Source organism: Acanthaster planci, unplaced genomic scaffold (assembly GCF_054643075.1).
Source record: "Acanthaster planci isolate LZ-2023a unplaced genomic scaffold, COTS_SCS Contig5, whole genome shotgun sequence".
In the NCBI taxonomy this organism is placed as follows: domain Eukaryota; kingdom Metazoa; phylum Echinodermata; class Asteroidea; order Valvatida; family Acanthasteridae; genus Acanthaster; species Acanthaster planci.
Genome location: NW_028257629.1, coordinates 58,602 through 74,145, shown reverse-complemented (window position 1 = coordinate 74,145; position 15,544 = coordinate 58,602). Strand labels below are relative to the sequence as shown.

The 15,544-nt window shown below is 38.2% G+C and overlaps 2 protein-coding genes across 3 annotated transcripts in view; one reads left to right on the top strand and one right to left on the bottom strand.

The window, feature by feature from the left end:
- Positions 1-72: 72 nt before the first annotated feature.
- Positions 73-13,470, top strand: rab2a (RAB2A, member RAS oncogene family). The gene is made up of 7 exons (XM_022226635.2): positions 73-230; positions 2,719-2,790; positions 3,274-3,341; positions 6,600-6,682; positions 8,004-8,096; positions 8,781-8,961; positions 9,527-13,470. The coding sequence occupies exons 1-7, from the start codon at positions 185-187 to the stop codon at positions 9,620-9,622; spliced, it is 639 nt and encodes a 212-aa protein (XP_022082327.1). The 5' UTR covers positions 73-184; the 3' UTR covers positions 9,623-13,470.
- LOC110974690 (ATP-dependent chromatin remodeler CHD9-like) overlaps positions 13,453-15,544 on the bottom strand; it is a 42,292-nt gene continuing 40,200 nt past the window's right edge. For both annotated transcript variants that reach the window (XM_022226477.2, XM_022226478.2), the window contains exon 40: positions 13,453-15,374. In XM_022226477.2, coding sequence (XP_022082169.2) covers positions 14,736-15,374 — 639 coding nt within the window. In that variant the 3' untranslated portion in view covers positions 13,453-14,735. The remainder of the gene's footprint in view (positions 15,375-15,544) is intronic.

The following is a 15,544-nucleotide window of genomic DNA, read 5'->3' as shown; positions in this document are numbered from 1 at the left end:
TCAACTCGTAATGGTGTCGTCATCATCCTACATCTCATCGCAGGTTTCTTTCAGTGGTGCCCTACAGCAACACTTTACTTGCGGATGGCGTATCATGTTTGTGACGAACAGACTACCAACTGAAGTCAGTGTAGGCCTGCGTCTGCATTGATTGTTACCTCTGTACATTACTAAAAAAGGCAAAATGTCGTACGCATATCTCTTCAAATACATCATTATAGGAGACACAGGTGAGATTTCCAAGTCTAAAATGTTTATAGTAATATTTAGAATTTAAAGTGGTAGTTTCCGTGTTGGAATAGGTTACCTTTACAAGCAACGAAGTATTGTCGACGTGGTTCGAGCGTAACGTCATGAACGTACACATAATGTGTAGGCTACATCAGTACTGTACAGTACGCTTGAATTGTTAGTGCACACCTCACAGACATGGCCTGCCACTTATGCCAGCCTAGTAATTACTTAGTATTAATAGTATAAATCTGTTAGTACAAGACGTTAAAGGGTACGTGTACATGTTACGCATTGTAGTTGTACAGTACATGTACATCAACACATGTGAAAGTACATGTAGTATACAAACTTACAGTGTTGATAGGCCTACGTAAAAGATACAAGTCATGAAAATAGCCACCGAGTACATGAGTGTGGCTTGTGTATATTTTGGCCTGTTAAATCCGCGCAGATCGGGGTCGGCGTCAGTGATCTAACAGTCACTGCCTGGTTTGCCATGATCGCCATCTGACCATGTTCACCAACATCAGAACCCACATTATGCAAGGTAGTGGTACTGTATGGAGCGAACTAGCTTTGGGTAGGCCTACCGAATGTTGGTCACTTCGGCACCTTGCCAACTCGGCACGTTAATTTTGGTTGATTTTGAGATTGGGTAATCAAGGATTATGGTGACCCAATTAGTTCAACAAAAAAATTCATAAAGAAACAAGTTTCTCATGTAAAAGCTAGGGAAGATTGAAGGAAACCCATTTTTTACATTAAAGTCCGATTTTAATTTTAAAAAGAGAAAAATAACCCTTGCTTTATCTTGGCAATTCTGTGAAAGCTCGTTATCAAAGTTGCCCCTGTGTCTCCGGCCCGCCCGGCAGACCCGACCTAACCCACAAGCCGAGCAGCTACTAGGCCCGACTAATACTCCTATTACTCTGTGAATACATGGCCCAGCCCATTGTGCAGGCAACGCTAGCGACTGGTCACAGCTTATGGGCAGGTGGGGTGATCCGTGCCGGCTGGGCCCGGCCAGTTATACTTACCAGGAGAGCTAAGACGGTGGTTGACTGCGCACCCACTTGAAAACAAAGACTTATTTGAGAAAACAGCTACGTGTATTTTAGAAACTTTTTATTTTGAACTTTTCTTGTCAAAAGACTTGGAGGTGTAGATTCCATTAGTATAAAAATAAAATCTCCAAACAATGGGTTAGTTGGTTAGTCAGAAAAATCAGTGTCAATCACAGGCTAGGGGAGTAAGGTCCCTTTTCACTGTCTGCAAATTGGTGGTTCTGAACTAGTCAAGTTTCAGAAATTAATGTCAATCACGAACAAGCCCAGTAAAGCCCTTTCCAGTGCCTGCTAATCAGTGGTATGGTAAAGATGCTGCACCACTATCCTATGGAAAATTGGCGCTTAATCATTTTCCTGATTATTTTGCTTATGCACTGAAAAAAAGGAATACAATTGAAAAAAAATCAAGGTTAATGCATTGCCCAAACGTGGTGTACCAGTAATTGTTTTTTACCAAATCTGCTGAAATCAGTCAAATCACGATGATCTAGAGTTTGAAAATATACCAACTTCAAATGCAATTTTCTTGAAACCTAGGATTTACTGCCTTGTGAGAAATTTGCTTTTTTGTGAAAATGGTGACGATTTGATATGTTCTACTATAAAATAATTCTGACTTAATGTCACCACAAGCTGTGATAAATGCAGTTTTCTCTTGGGTTACGAGTTGTCTCCGGTATGAGTTGTTTCGGGTATGACATGTCCCAGGTATGAGTTGTCCCAGGTACGAGATGCTCAACATTCGTATAAACTCCCATAAACACAATTTGGCTGTTTTGATTGTGCCAACTTACATGTACACTTCCATCACAGCTATTTATGCTACCAAGTTTCATACATGCCTTCATGGTGAAGTTACATGTCTGATGGGGAGGTTTATTCACCTTATATCCTCATTAAAATGGTGAAATTCTTGAGCATTTTGGCCATCCGTTTTGCAGAAAATCAGCAGCTTGTACTCTCAGTTACTGTCAGCTGTGTGATAGCTTGACCAATCGCAACACAAGTCCTAATGTCTTTTCCTTTTGGTTTCCTGACCCCATCAAAATGAATGCTGATTGGTAAAACATGATTGGTCAGTGGAATGGAAGTAAATGTGGCCAATCACAGTTCGGCTTTTTGTTGGGTACATGCACATATAAAGAATACAAAGAATCTGCCATTCTTTGTGCAGAGTGGTGGATTTTGAGGAGATGTGAAGGTTTCTCGTTAAAATGTTGAGAAAGTGAGGGTTGATTTAAGTGTGGTAAGCCTGTGCCTTGTTGAGTATACCCATCTGAATGTGTAGTGGTCTTGGTAATACTGCTCGGGAATTGTATACAACGTTTTGAAAACCTTATGTGTGTCAAGTCTGTATTTACTGAATTTTTTACCATATTAGCTCATCATTTCTTCCCAATATTTACTTTAATTGCAGGTGTGGGGAAGTCATGCCTTCTCTTACAGTTCACAGACAAAAGGTTTCAGCCTGTACACGATTTAACAATAGGTAAGTCATGATATACCCTTGAGATTTTTTGTGTCCATGGGGCAGAGAAACGTGGTCAAGGATTATTCATTCAAGCTGTACGAGTGAGTGCAGAGTTGTGAGACTGACTTCAGTGCCTCTGCATAATTGTTGTGGCCTGTCTTTACACATCCAGGGTTTGCTTGTCAACTCTGACATGTATACACTGTACATGTACATAGACATGGGGATTGGTTGCAAGAGTCCAGCCCAAATGGGAAACATGTAAGGTTCACACTGTACAGTTAATATTGATACATGTTATGGTATTGCAAGTCTGAATACACTTTCTGCCTCGTTAAAATTTGGTCAGTACCTTACAAATGAACAAAGTACCTTTTTTCAAATTCATGAGAATCCATTTCCTGAAGTGGCCTTACATCAGGCAACTGTACTTGTATGTTGAAAAATGGGATTGTTTTCTAGTGTTTATGTGTGTGTGATGTTTGTATCATTTTTATACAGGTGTTGAATTTGGAGCGCGAATGATCAATATTGATGGCAAACAGATTAAATTGCAGATTTGGGATACAGTAAGTGCAATTACATATTTTTCCAAATTGGCTTATGGGGCATTTGGGGAGTCAGGTTGGTGTGGGGAGTCAGGTTTACATACAGTGGAGTTTCTTTCCTTGCCTTCCACCTCTGGCATGTCTGGGGATCTGGGTTTGAATCTGGCTAGGTCCACATGTGGATTGGGTTTTTCAGCCCGTTCATGTACCTGAGTCCGTGGGTTTTCCCCGAAACATTTATCCAAAATTTTCCTCCCACCTCTAAAACTGAACATTTCTTCATTGTATTCTTTGCTCATTATCATCCTGTAATTGGCGCTAAATGCGCTGTTGGATGATCAGATATCATCCAACATACTGTAGATCAGGAAACATAAAAAATTAAAATCTGACTAAAATATCACCTACCATAGGCTAGTACATGTACTTTTGAAGTTTTATTTGTATGTTTCGATATTTTGAATGGAGGAATACAATATCTTTCCAGTATTTGCCTTGTTCCTTTGTTTTCACCATTAGACAAGTTAGACACTTTGTATGTGTTCATCATGCACCATTACCCATACCAATTACTTACACAGTGTACATGTATGTGTACATGAATGTACTTTACTGCTTTCTCATTGTGGCTGCCATATTGCCATATCTCAGTAATGCTGATTGTTTTGTGCTCGTTTGGCCCATTATTTTTGTTTGGTTTTCTAATGTTTTAGGGAGATGAATGGTGTAGGCCTCAACAACATTATGTACCGGTACATGTACGAGTACATTATGTTTGTACTCTACATGAACATGTATATGTGTACAATACAACACAGCTGTACTGAATGTGATTTGGTCTACACAAAATGTCCCCACAAAATGTTCGATATATAGCTATTGCGAAATCAATTAAAGTTTCACATGAGCTTTTTGAGTCATCGCTTAAAAATCTCTTGTAAGATGCAGTACGGTTACACTTATTCCTGATGTTAAATGGGACCTAACTTTGCACTTTTGAGTGGGAACTAGAGTCTCATTGATACATACATTTAAGTGAAGTCAGTAATGTAAGTCGGCAAGTATTGTTGAAAATAATAAAAACCAGCAAACTACACATGCACATCTACGTGCAGATGATCTTAAAGTGATTTCTGCCAGTTGAGCTGCAAGAGTTAATGCGTCTGTATTTTCCATTTTGATGAAAAGGTGAAAATCCCTGCTTTCATAGTGATGAAAAGCAAGATTTTCTGCCTTTGATTTGCCTGTACATGCATAAGCAGCTGGATTACATGGCTGTCTGTGCACGCACAGACAATCATATGTATGGTACATGTGTACACATCTACCCATGAACAATATATGTCATAGTCGCCGCCCCTCACCTGTATGTTTCTCAACTTTTGAGTCATTATCTTGAATCCTAAATATGTTTGTCTTATTCAAATACTTGATGAATGTGCATAGAATATTCAGGCACCAAAGTATTCCTGATTGTTTGGTACATATACTTTACTGTTCAATTAGTATCGAGTCAAATTTTCACATTTTTTTAGTCCAAATTTTATATGAGAATGGAAAAAGAACCCCAAAAAGTATTTTCTGTGGTCTCAAAAAAAAATTATGGTCTTCAAGTTGGAGGGAAGGAAAGGCCTACAAGTTTTTTTCCCACAGTGAAAAAAGAAAAAGCAGTATCTCTCACCATAGCTGCTAGCAGCTGATAACCAGGGACTTTGCCGTCGGTCAGACAACAGGGCCCCCAAAATTTGTTACACTAACTTGTACATATATATCTGTAAATTGTTGGTTGGCAGATGCAAGACTTCTCAGAATTTAAATAAAAAATTATGTTCTTTCCAATTCTGAATCTGGAAGGTTGGCGGATCCAACCAACTTAAAAACTCTCGCCTTATATCTGCACTTGCTCTACAGTAGTGTGGTTCCCATCAGAACAGCTAGTAACATGCAGTGCAAATCAACAAGATGTACTGGAACCAGTTTACATGTGCGCGTGTCGAAGTGTTCATTATGTTAGAAGAATTTAAGTACAGTTTTCATACTTTTCAGACATTCTTTTTCATACACGGTACATGATTTTTGTTTAAGTAAAATGTCTAAAAAGAAATAATTATCAGTATTTGAATGCTTTGAAAAATGATAATGCAAGCATCATGATAACGAATCGTCTTTTGTTTCGTGAAATGAATTCTTGCCTCTCATAAAATATATTGCAGTAGTCGTTTCTCCAATCCTTAAAACCTGTTCATGTACATGTTCATGTATAAAATAAGTTATGCAGAACTTTATGATACATGTGGTACAAAGATAATGGTTAAAAGCCCTTTGAAAATAGTGGTAACCATTGTTGACAAACTGTAATGCAATTAACTACACTGTGTATGTACATGTAGATAGCCTACAGGTACATTGTATAGTGTACCTGTACACACTCACCAACACCTGTTTGAGAGTGGAAGCATACATATGATGCAATATCATACTTGCTGTTGTTATTGTACCACCGTGGTGTGTGTCATACTGTGTACTTTCAACCATCTGGAGTGACTGTGTCATATGTTCTTTGCAGTGACTACTGAATAAAATCAATGGACCTATCATAATTGCTAATTTGTATGGCTTGATAGGTACATGTATACACATTCTCTCCTGGCAGGGTATGGACAGTGTACATGTACCCCTATTCAGTGTATTTGGATGCCAAGTGTGCATATATGCCGGTACATGCATATTACCAATTTTACCTCTCCTAGCACACTTGATTAATATGCACATTTTTTGTAACAAATGTAAGGACTTATTTCAGTAAATTCCAAATTGATATTAAGACATACATAATGTACATGTACAGGCAGTGTGAAAAAACGGGGAGAATGTATCACTAAAAGTGTAAAACTGCACAGCTTTTTGCTCAAGATTCACAACACAATATTATTTTAGTGGTCAAACTACCAGTGTGATGCGCAGCTTGTTAGTGTGATGTAATGGTGTAGAGTGCAGGTTTTATATACTTGTACATGTACATGTTAAATTATATCTGTACATTAACTTATCTAATAATTTTGTTAAAGATCCAAATTTTGAAAATAAGAAACTTTATTTTAATCATTTCCACACACCATTGTTATTGTTAACCTTTATGCTTTCCTTAAGAGTACAGAGTTCTTAGATGACTACACATATACATACGGGTGCGTGTTTGCATTATTTGACCTTACGTAAAAGCAAACACTGTCTGTGCAATGTGTGATGAATATCAGTGTGTGTTTCTATGTTGTCTAGGCTGGCCAGGAGTCATTCAGGTCAATCACAAGGTCTTATTACAGAGGTGCTGCTGGAGCATTGTTGGTGTATGATATTACAAGGTAGGTAGTTGAATGATGCAATTTCATAATGATTAGCTAATTAAGAGATGATGCGACATGATTTGATAAGGTCAGTGATCAGATTAATATGGCTTTTGCCACTTTTCTTGACCTAGTTTTGCCATGTTTCTTTTACTTTGTCTCCTGTAGTCCACACCATGAATAGCCTTTGGAATGTTTAAATATTGTGTTTATGCAGTTATACAAATCTTAAGAAAAAAAGATCCATGGTTACATGTACATGTAGTTTGGGTAGCAAGAACCTTTCAGTGGCATCTTTGTATTAGGTGTACTGTAATGATGGTCAAAGAAATGACTATCAATATCACTCCTTATAAATACATGTAAATGTACTGGTACACACCTTCATGCTTACTGCCACTTAGTTCCATATTGGTGGGATATCCAGTCATTTCCAAAGTAAGCCATTTATGTATGAAGTGTGATGCTTTTAACAAATATGCTTTTATTAGTATAGTGCTGATGCGGTGTTCCAGAGGTTGCTGGTTCAAATTCAGCTCCAGTCAATTTCTTTGTTCATCTTTATAATTTACATGTACACTATGCCTGTAAGACACTGTTTTTGTTCTGTACGAGTACTTTGAAGTTTACCTGTGTTACAGGTACAGTGTCCACTGCATTTGAGCAGGTACGTGCACAGCAGTACAGGTGCAGTGTTCATTGCATTTGAGCAGGTACATGTGCAGCAGTACAGGTGCAGTGTCCACTGCATTTGAGGAGGTACATGTGCAGCAGTACAGGTGCAGTGTTCATTGCATTTGAGCAGGTACATGTACAGCAGTACAGGTGCAGTGTTCATTGCATTTGAGCAGGTACATGTACAGCAGTACAGGTGCAGTGTTCATTGCATTTGAGCAGGTACATGTACAGCAGTACAGGTGCAGTGTTCATTGCATTTGAGCAGGTACGTGTACAGCAGTACAGGTGCAGTGTTCATTGCATTTGAGCAGGTACGTGTACAGCAGTACAGGTGTTCATTGCATTTGAGCAGGTACGTGTACAGCAGTACAGGTGCAGTGTCCATTGCATTTGAGGAGGTACATGTACAGCAGTACAGGTGCAGTGTCCACTGCATTTGAGCAGGTACGTGTACAGCAGTACAGGTGCAGTGTTCATTGCATTTGAGCAGATACGTGTACAGCAGTACAGGTGCAGTGTGCAGTGTCCATTGCAGTTGCCTTGAGAATAGCGGTGCTATGCCTCTGTGTTAGTATTTCCTCTCAGCCAATGTTTAGTTTAGGTAGAGTTGTTTGTACATTCAGTTCTTGTTTCTGTTGTATTTTTGTAATGCTTCACATAGGAGAGACACATTCAACCACCTGACAACATGGTTAGAAGATGCCCGTCAGCATTCCAGCTCCAATATGGTCATTATGCTTATTGGGAACAAAAGGTAATGTAATCAGGTGTTTAATAAGTACTAGAAAAGTGTGTACCCCACAAGGTCAACTGTCCCTCCCGCATGCTTACTTAATTCTTTTGTTGTTGTTCAGGGAAGTGTTAAAGCTTTGTATGTTTGGGCACCTTTCATTACACGAACCCTCCTATCATGTCACAACACAAATGTGTACTTTTGTCCTGTCATCCAATTCATGTGTTCTTTACCCATATAAGACACAATTGTGTACAGGTACATGTAGTTTGCACTTAGTAATGCACAAACAGACAGGATTATTCATATTATGTGCTTAAAGTAAATGACTAGAGGAATATTGTCTTCTTGAAAGGGTTAGTTTTCTAATATGCAGATCCCTTTGCAGAAAAACACACATCCTAATGATTGCAAATGTGTCAGTTACAACTAAAGTTGTAATGTTTTGCTCTGAAAATGTCGTCTTTGTAACCATCTTAGTAGCCTGTGATTAACCCCAAGTGGTACAGATCATTAGAATATTCATTGGAATTATTGGCAGAGCTTGTAGGATTATGTAGAAGATAAAGCTCAAGTACTTTGACGTCGGAAAAAAAAACAAGTTGTCATTGGTTTGTGCACAGTGGATGATTTTAGGGGATTCAAGAAGATTCTAGTCAAAATATATTTTATAAAAGAAATTGTTAAATGGATGTTCTTATTCAGTGATCTTGAGGCACGCCGTGATGTCAAGAAGGAAGAAGGAGAAGCCTTTGCCAGGGAGCATGGCTTGATCTTTATGGAGACATCGGCAAAGACGGCAGCAAATGTAGAAGAAGCCTTTATCAACACAGCTAAGGAAATTTACCAGAAGATCCAGGAAGGTGTATTTGATATTAACAATGAGGTAACCTATGTTTTTAAGGGAAAAAGACCGAAAATCCCCCAAGTTTGATAATACCTTTTGAATATTGAATCCCAGCAAACAGTGGGGTTGAGATGCAGATCTAAGGGATAATGCATCATTGTGTTATTATATTTCATCTTTTAACTGTGACCATGGCATTTGTCATTGATTCTGTACTGTTTATGACCAGAGAAATCAATTCGGCCTATGATCCGATACAGGTTGCTGTGGATACCATTTCCGTGTTTGATGAGTGCCCATGTTATGCTTATTACTGAAATCTATCTGCCCTTGTGTATTTATTTAAAGCCAAGATATTTATCAAAGATAGCAATCAAAGTGCTGCACCATCACCTCTGAAGATTTCTTGCATTGACTCATTTACCTAGAATAGGGAGTAAACAGCTTCAAGAAACCATGTCTAGCCTTGCACGATTCAGTTCATTTCTTAGTGGGGAGATAAAATGTCTTGCTTAAGGGCACTGCACAGCCTTGCAGGTGGAGAGATTCATGTGTAAGTTATGCTATAACTCACACTTACTTTTCAATTAACTTTCTTTTTCAGGCCAATGGCATCAAGCTTGGCCCACAGCATTCACCCACCAACCCAACGCTACCATCACAAGGGGGTGGCCAACAAAGTGGTGGAGGCTGCTGTTAAATGTCTTCAAGATGTCATTTGTTCAGGGAGGGAATTTGCCATATCAGGCAGGAGACAAATTAGTCTCTACCTTTCATTTTTAGACTCCCATGTGCCAAGGTAAACTTGTGAAAACTGGTTGTGATACTTGTAGATGAAATTGGAGGTGTGTATTCATGTTAGCCCAGACAGGGATGGATGAGTGCTTGGGATTGTACCATTTGGATATTTCCTTTTTGTGCCTGAGCCATTTGAGGATACTCTTTGGGTTTCTGGACCTTGTTCATGTACATGCACACAATACTTTTTGACAGATATCACTGCTTTGTTCCTAGCAAACCATTTCCAAATTAAATGTGTCTTTGTTAGTGCATTATTTATATTTGGTTTGAAAGTGCAGTGGAATAGGTTGAACAACGTGATTGGAAAATTGTTTGCAGAATTAGCCCAAAATGCTACAGAGTATTTTGTAGCTAAGTATAATGTCTGTGAAGTGCATTATGCAAACTGAGTTCCTTGTCACGTATACCAGTTTGAACTCAATAGACCCCTAAACAAGCATGGCATTTGGAAAACTTGGATCACTGCGAATTTCTGTACTTCTCATTTGTGAGTGCTTGTGCCACATCAAATTGATGTGCAATATGTATGTCCTATGAAAAAGCTAACATTCTACCAATTTGAACAGCTCTGTCAACATTTGGAAGAGCTAGGAAAACATTTTTTTGTACATCTTGTTAAAATCGCTGGCTAGATTGCCTAGGTGTAGCTGACAGCTGGTACCAATTAAACTGAATTCATGGAGCTCATTTCAGCAGTATCATTATCCCATTAACAGTTTGTGACAAATTATTCTGAATGTTGATTTGTAGATGTAATCGTCCAATCACATAATCATATTCAAAATTAACCTCTTAAGTCAGTGTTCATTGGATTTGTTGTACAGTTGCTGTCACAAGTGTGTCCAGGAAAGGGGAAGAAAAAAATTAAAAACAGTGAAAGAGTTGTGTTCTTATGATCTGGTAACTTGACATTTCAATTCTGCACAGTAGACAATCTGTCTTAAACTACAATGTACATGTAGAAGTAGAACAGCAAAAGTGAATGCCTATACATAAAATATATGTCATGTGTTACTTGTGCCGTATCAAGTCTGTAAATTGTCTTGTGGTAGACCATTCCATAGTATTTTAGACACCTATCTCATTTGAATCACAATGTTAACGTGCTACTTTAAAGATCCTGTGTCAGATTGAACTTTCTACATACATATTAAGTCTCAGAAAACGTGGGCATTGGACACCAGAGTTTTTCTGTGAGGTCTGAAAAATCTGGCTTTTTAGGGTTCAAATGTTGTAAAATGAAGAGTTACTGTTAATGGCCTTCTGGATAGAGATGTACAATGTACAGTACTTTGCAATTGAAAGTTTACCTCAAAAGGGGAAAATGAATATTAATCATTATTTTCACAAATTGTGAAAAATGTTCCCTCAGTGGGAGGCAGTTTCACACTTTTTTCCCCTTTGTGAAAAAGAAATTCACAAGTGGGAAATTTTTTCCCCACATTTTTTTCACCAGTGGAAAAATTTTCACACCTTTTACAGGAGTGGGAAAATTGTTCACAGCTTTTTTTCACAAGTGGGAAATTCACCTGTGAATGTTAATTCTTTTCACAATTGTTCCAGTCGTTTTCTCTGGGTAAAGTTTCAGTTGCACTGTACCGCACATTACAAAATTCCCCCTCATGGTCTGACCGTATGATACCAGATTAAACCTACCGTACATTCCTTTAATTTTTGTCTATATTGCAAACCTTACAAATAGTCTTCAGCACGGCTTCTAAAAACTGCCTAAAATACCATAGAATGGCTTTTTGGTGTTGAATATTTATATTGAATGATGACTTAATAGATAAAAAACATGTCAGCTTACCCAATCAGTTGAACTATTAATATACAATAAATGTTGATAACATTTTCTTTGGAACACAGAAATGTCTTGCTTTGAGTGGCCAAAATCCTGCATGACTGAGATATGACCCAGTTGTTACAAGTAGCAGCTAGTACTTTGGATGTATCTGTATATTATTAAAGGATCTGTATTACCATAAAATAAAGGCTTTGAAGTGGGAAATAACGAAGAGTAGTTGTTAGTTTTACATTCAAGTGACTCCTGCTTTGCTTGAGAAAACTTAAGAGAAATGATACTTATGTACCAAAATAGAATAATTATTGTTTCCAGGTTACCTTTATTGTGAAAGGAAGTGGTCCCCTGAGCACCACACAAACACCAAACATTGGTACATCTACATGCACCCTTTTGGCATTTAACTAAAACCTTTATAATGAAACGCCCTAAATATGTATATACAGTTACACATAATAAAATGCATTTGTGCACTGTGGAATGTAATTGCTTTTGTGACAGGCGTGCAGTATTCGTTCTGTAAATTTGACCAATTGAAGGGTTAATTTTAAAAAATAGTGACAGAGAAAAAACTGGAGGCATTGCATGCCTTGATTTAGTGGCCATAAACTTTCTGTAAAAATTCTAAGCAAGATAACATAGAAATTTATACCAAGTATAAATCGTTCGAGATTTCATCTCAACCCACAACATGAAGACTGTAATTAATGTTTGTAAAGATCTGAAAACTTTGTCAGTATTTAATTTGGTAGTAATTCAGCCATACTTCTGGCTATTACCTGAACATAATTTGATGAACATTTACAATATTGGTTTGAAGAACATGTCAAAATCTTGAGGGACATGAATCCTTTGAGATTGAGTGTTGGAAGAGTTTTAGGTGCACATTACACAATTAGTCCTGGAAGCTTTTTGTGTTAAAAAAGCATATTTCAACCACTGTAGCAATCCAGTCCCAGCAGACGATTGGATCCATCAGTTGAACCTCACAATAAGCTGTACTTTACATGTACGTAAATAAATTCACCCATTGCATACCAGGTGGAGGTATCTGGACTGCTTGGGGGTCATGTCCCCTGAACCTGTGTAAATTTTGAAAATAGTTTCGGTTCTGGTTCTTTCATTTGTGAAACTTTCTTTGGAGGAGGGAATCTGATTATTGAAATGAATTTGTCGAAAGTCAGTCACAAAACCTCCACTCGAAGCCGAGTCTCTACCTATTGAAAAAGGTGAAGGAAGTATTCTTTTTCCCAGTTACTTGTGACCAGATTTGTAACAGACTTGACCACATCTTCACATGTATGTGACTTGTGAGGAAACCACCACTGAATTAACAAGTACCAGTAGAAAGTATTTTGAAATTTGACTAGTTGGGCTAGATGAGAACTTCCTAAACTCAGCCTTGGATAATTTAAATGCTTTATTAAATCAGTGAGGGATAAGATTTGAGAATACTCCTGTAATAAAGTTGTATTATTTGCCTTTGATGTTCATGTATGCTTCTTTTTCCCCTGCAGTCATAAATAGAATGGATTAGTATTCTGTGCTGTTGGGTGAATTTCACATGTATTGTAACTTCACTTTTGCTTGTGCATGGACTGCTTTTTGTGGTCAGAATGGAAGGAAATTTATAAACTATATGTACATAGCCTTCCATGTTCTCATGCCCTTGTACTGATACAACAGTGACGACTACGGAAGTTCTGTGGGAGGGTATGACTAAAAGTGGTCTGCTGATAGAAAAGCAGATGGTTCTGCCAATTTCTATACTCTGAAAAGGTGATTCAATGTTTTAAATCTTTGGAGCCTCAATAGGACAAGAAATCTGTAGGTAAATGTAGTCATGTGATTTACTTTAATGTTGGTGTTGGTTATTTTAGGGCAACTAATCTTGCTACATATAGACAAAAAATAAACTCAAAATATCTGAAGAGAAACTTTAATTGCTCATGATTGTGTGAAATGTTCTACCATTTGCTGGGCTATTAATTCTGATTTCATCCAAATCGAACCAAATGCCCGACAACTTTTTTTCAAATAAACCAATACACAGGACAGTTTTGCACTGCTACATTTAGTGCATACAAAAGTCATCCTGCAAGAAATGTATTTTCCACATGGTTATCAACTGAAATCGGGGAAGTGTGACTTTTCATTTAGTCCACTGATTTTAACAAGTTTAACAAATGTGGATCCCTCAAATTAATCACGATTTATTTTTCAGATTATTCAAATTGGCTCTCCTAAGAGCACAACAAACCTTCAAATTTCTTTGGCAAATTGCCTAGTATTGGTTCCTAAAGCTCTGCTTGAGAAATATTTTATTAAAAACCCTTTTCCAGGGACAATGAAATGTGAATCTCCACTGTCGAGTCCAAGGAGAAGTAAATTAAAACCACCATGAACAGAGCAAAAAAAACCCACTCATTTGGTTATCACAACTTTAATCTTTCAATATACCCAAATTTTCTTTCCTTTTTAATGTACTGTATTCATTTAACACAACAAAAAATTATTAATATTTTCCCCAAAGTCTTAAAACATTTTACATTGCAAGTGTACAGTATCTACAAAAAGGACAAGTCAGGTGGTTCATCATTAGACCACAGCATACATTCAGTAACTCAAAAAACATAACCACCCCCCAAACCCAGAGCTTGTTCAGTGGTTCTCGCTTGTTAACACCCTGCAAGTTGCAACTTCAATGAAATGCAACATCAGGTAACAGTCTGACTGTACAAATAAATAGACCTAATTTATTTTAACAAGCTTATGTTCTTATTTTCCTGTAAATTCACAGAAATAAATACTTAGAAAAGACAGACTTTCTGCGTCGATGTGCACAACTGACCACAATGCTGTCATGATATTTGTATGGCCAAGTGCAGCATTAACAGTAATTTTCGGAAGTCACTGCCAAGGCAGCTGCAAATGAAGGGAGGAATTTTGTGACCACCATGGTTCAGAACACACAGCTCTCACCTACATAACCTGCTGCATCTTTAACTTTTCAAGCTATGTAAAATGCACTAATGACAAAGCAGTGCAAGTTTCTCACTGTACCTCTTTGCATCTTGATATATTGTGAAGGCAAGTTGCTCTAAGCATGACAAGCCAATGTAAAGGGCTCACAGTGGTCTCGGAATTCCCCTATCCCAATTATCCACTTGCATCATTACAGTATAAGTTCCTTATCAAGAGACATGCCTTATTTGTTCTCTTTAACTTTTTCTGCTTGGTCTGTATCATGCTCACTCCCTATCTCATTTTCTTCAGCTTCATCATCACTAGCATCTGCCTGTCTAGGACTGGAAACTTGCTTCTGCTTTGCCCCATTCATGTCGGTCACGTCCAGGGGTATGCTGGTGGGAACTAGTCCTTGGGTAGCTAAGAATGGGGAGTAGTACATTCCTGCTGTGCTTGGGAGAAGGAATGGAGATATCCCAGCAAGAGTTCCAGGGGTACTTACAGACATCACTGGCTGGTCAGCAGATAGAATTTTCCGTGGTGATGTGCTCTTGCGTTTTCTTGCCTTCTCCTTGGCATTTCCCTTGGATTGAACTGGAGGTTCCAGGCCAGCCAAGCTTGCTATAGGAGCAACCCCTATTGGCAGGGCCCCTAATCCTAAAGGATGATGATATCCAGATAAGGCCAGCCCCCCGAGGGTACCAGTGCCAATTTGCATGGAGACTTTGCTACTGAGGTCTGTGGAGGTAGTGAGGTGGTTTGATGGGTAAGCTTGACTAGTTGGAAGAACTGCTGGATACAAGGCAGGTTGAATCAGAGGTGAAGTTGATTTTGCAGGTGACAGCATAATCCGGCTATGCAGTTCAGGCGGCAAATTTCCCTACATTAGAAAAATATTCAAAATAAAAGTGGTACCTGCTGTTATACAGAATACGTAACAAGCAAACTTTCACAAGCTCATGGACTGAGAGGTTAAAAATGTCCACTCAAAGAAGCATGAGGCTGTGGGGTTGAGTCCAATACAACCAATTTTTTCCTGCGGGTGTTGGA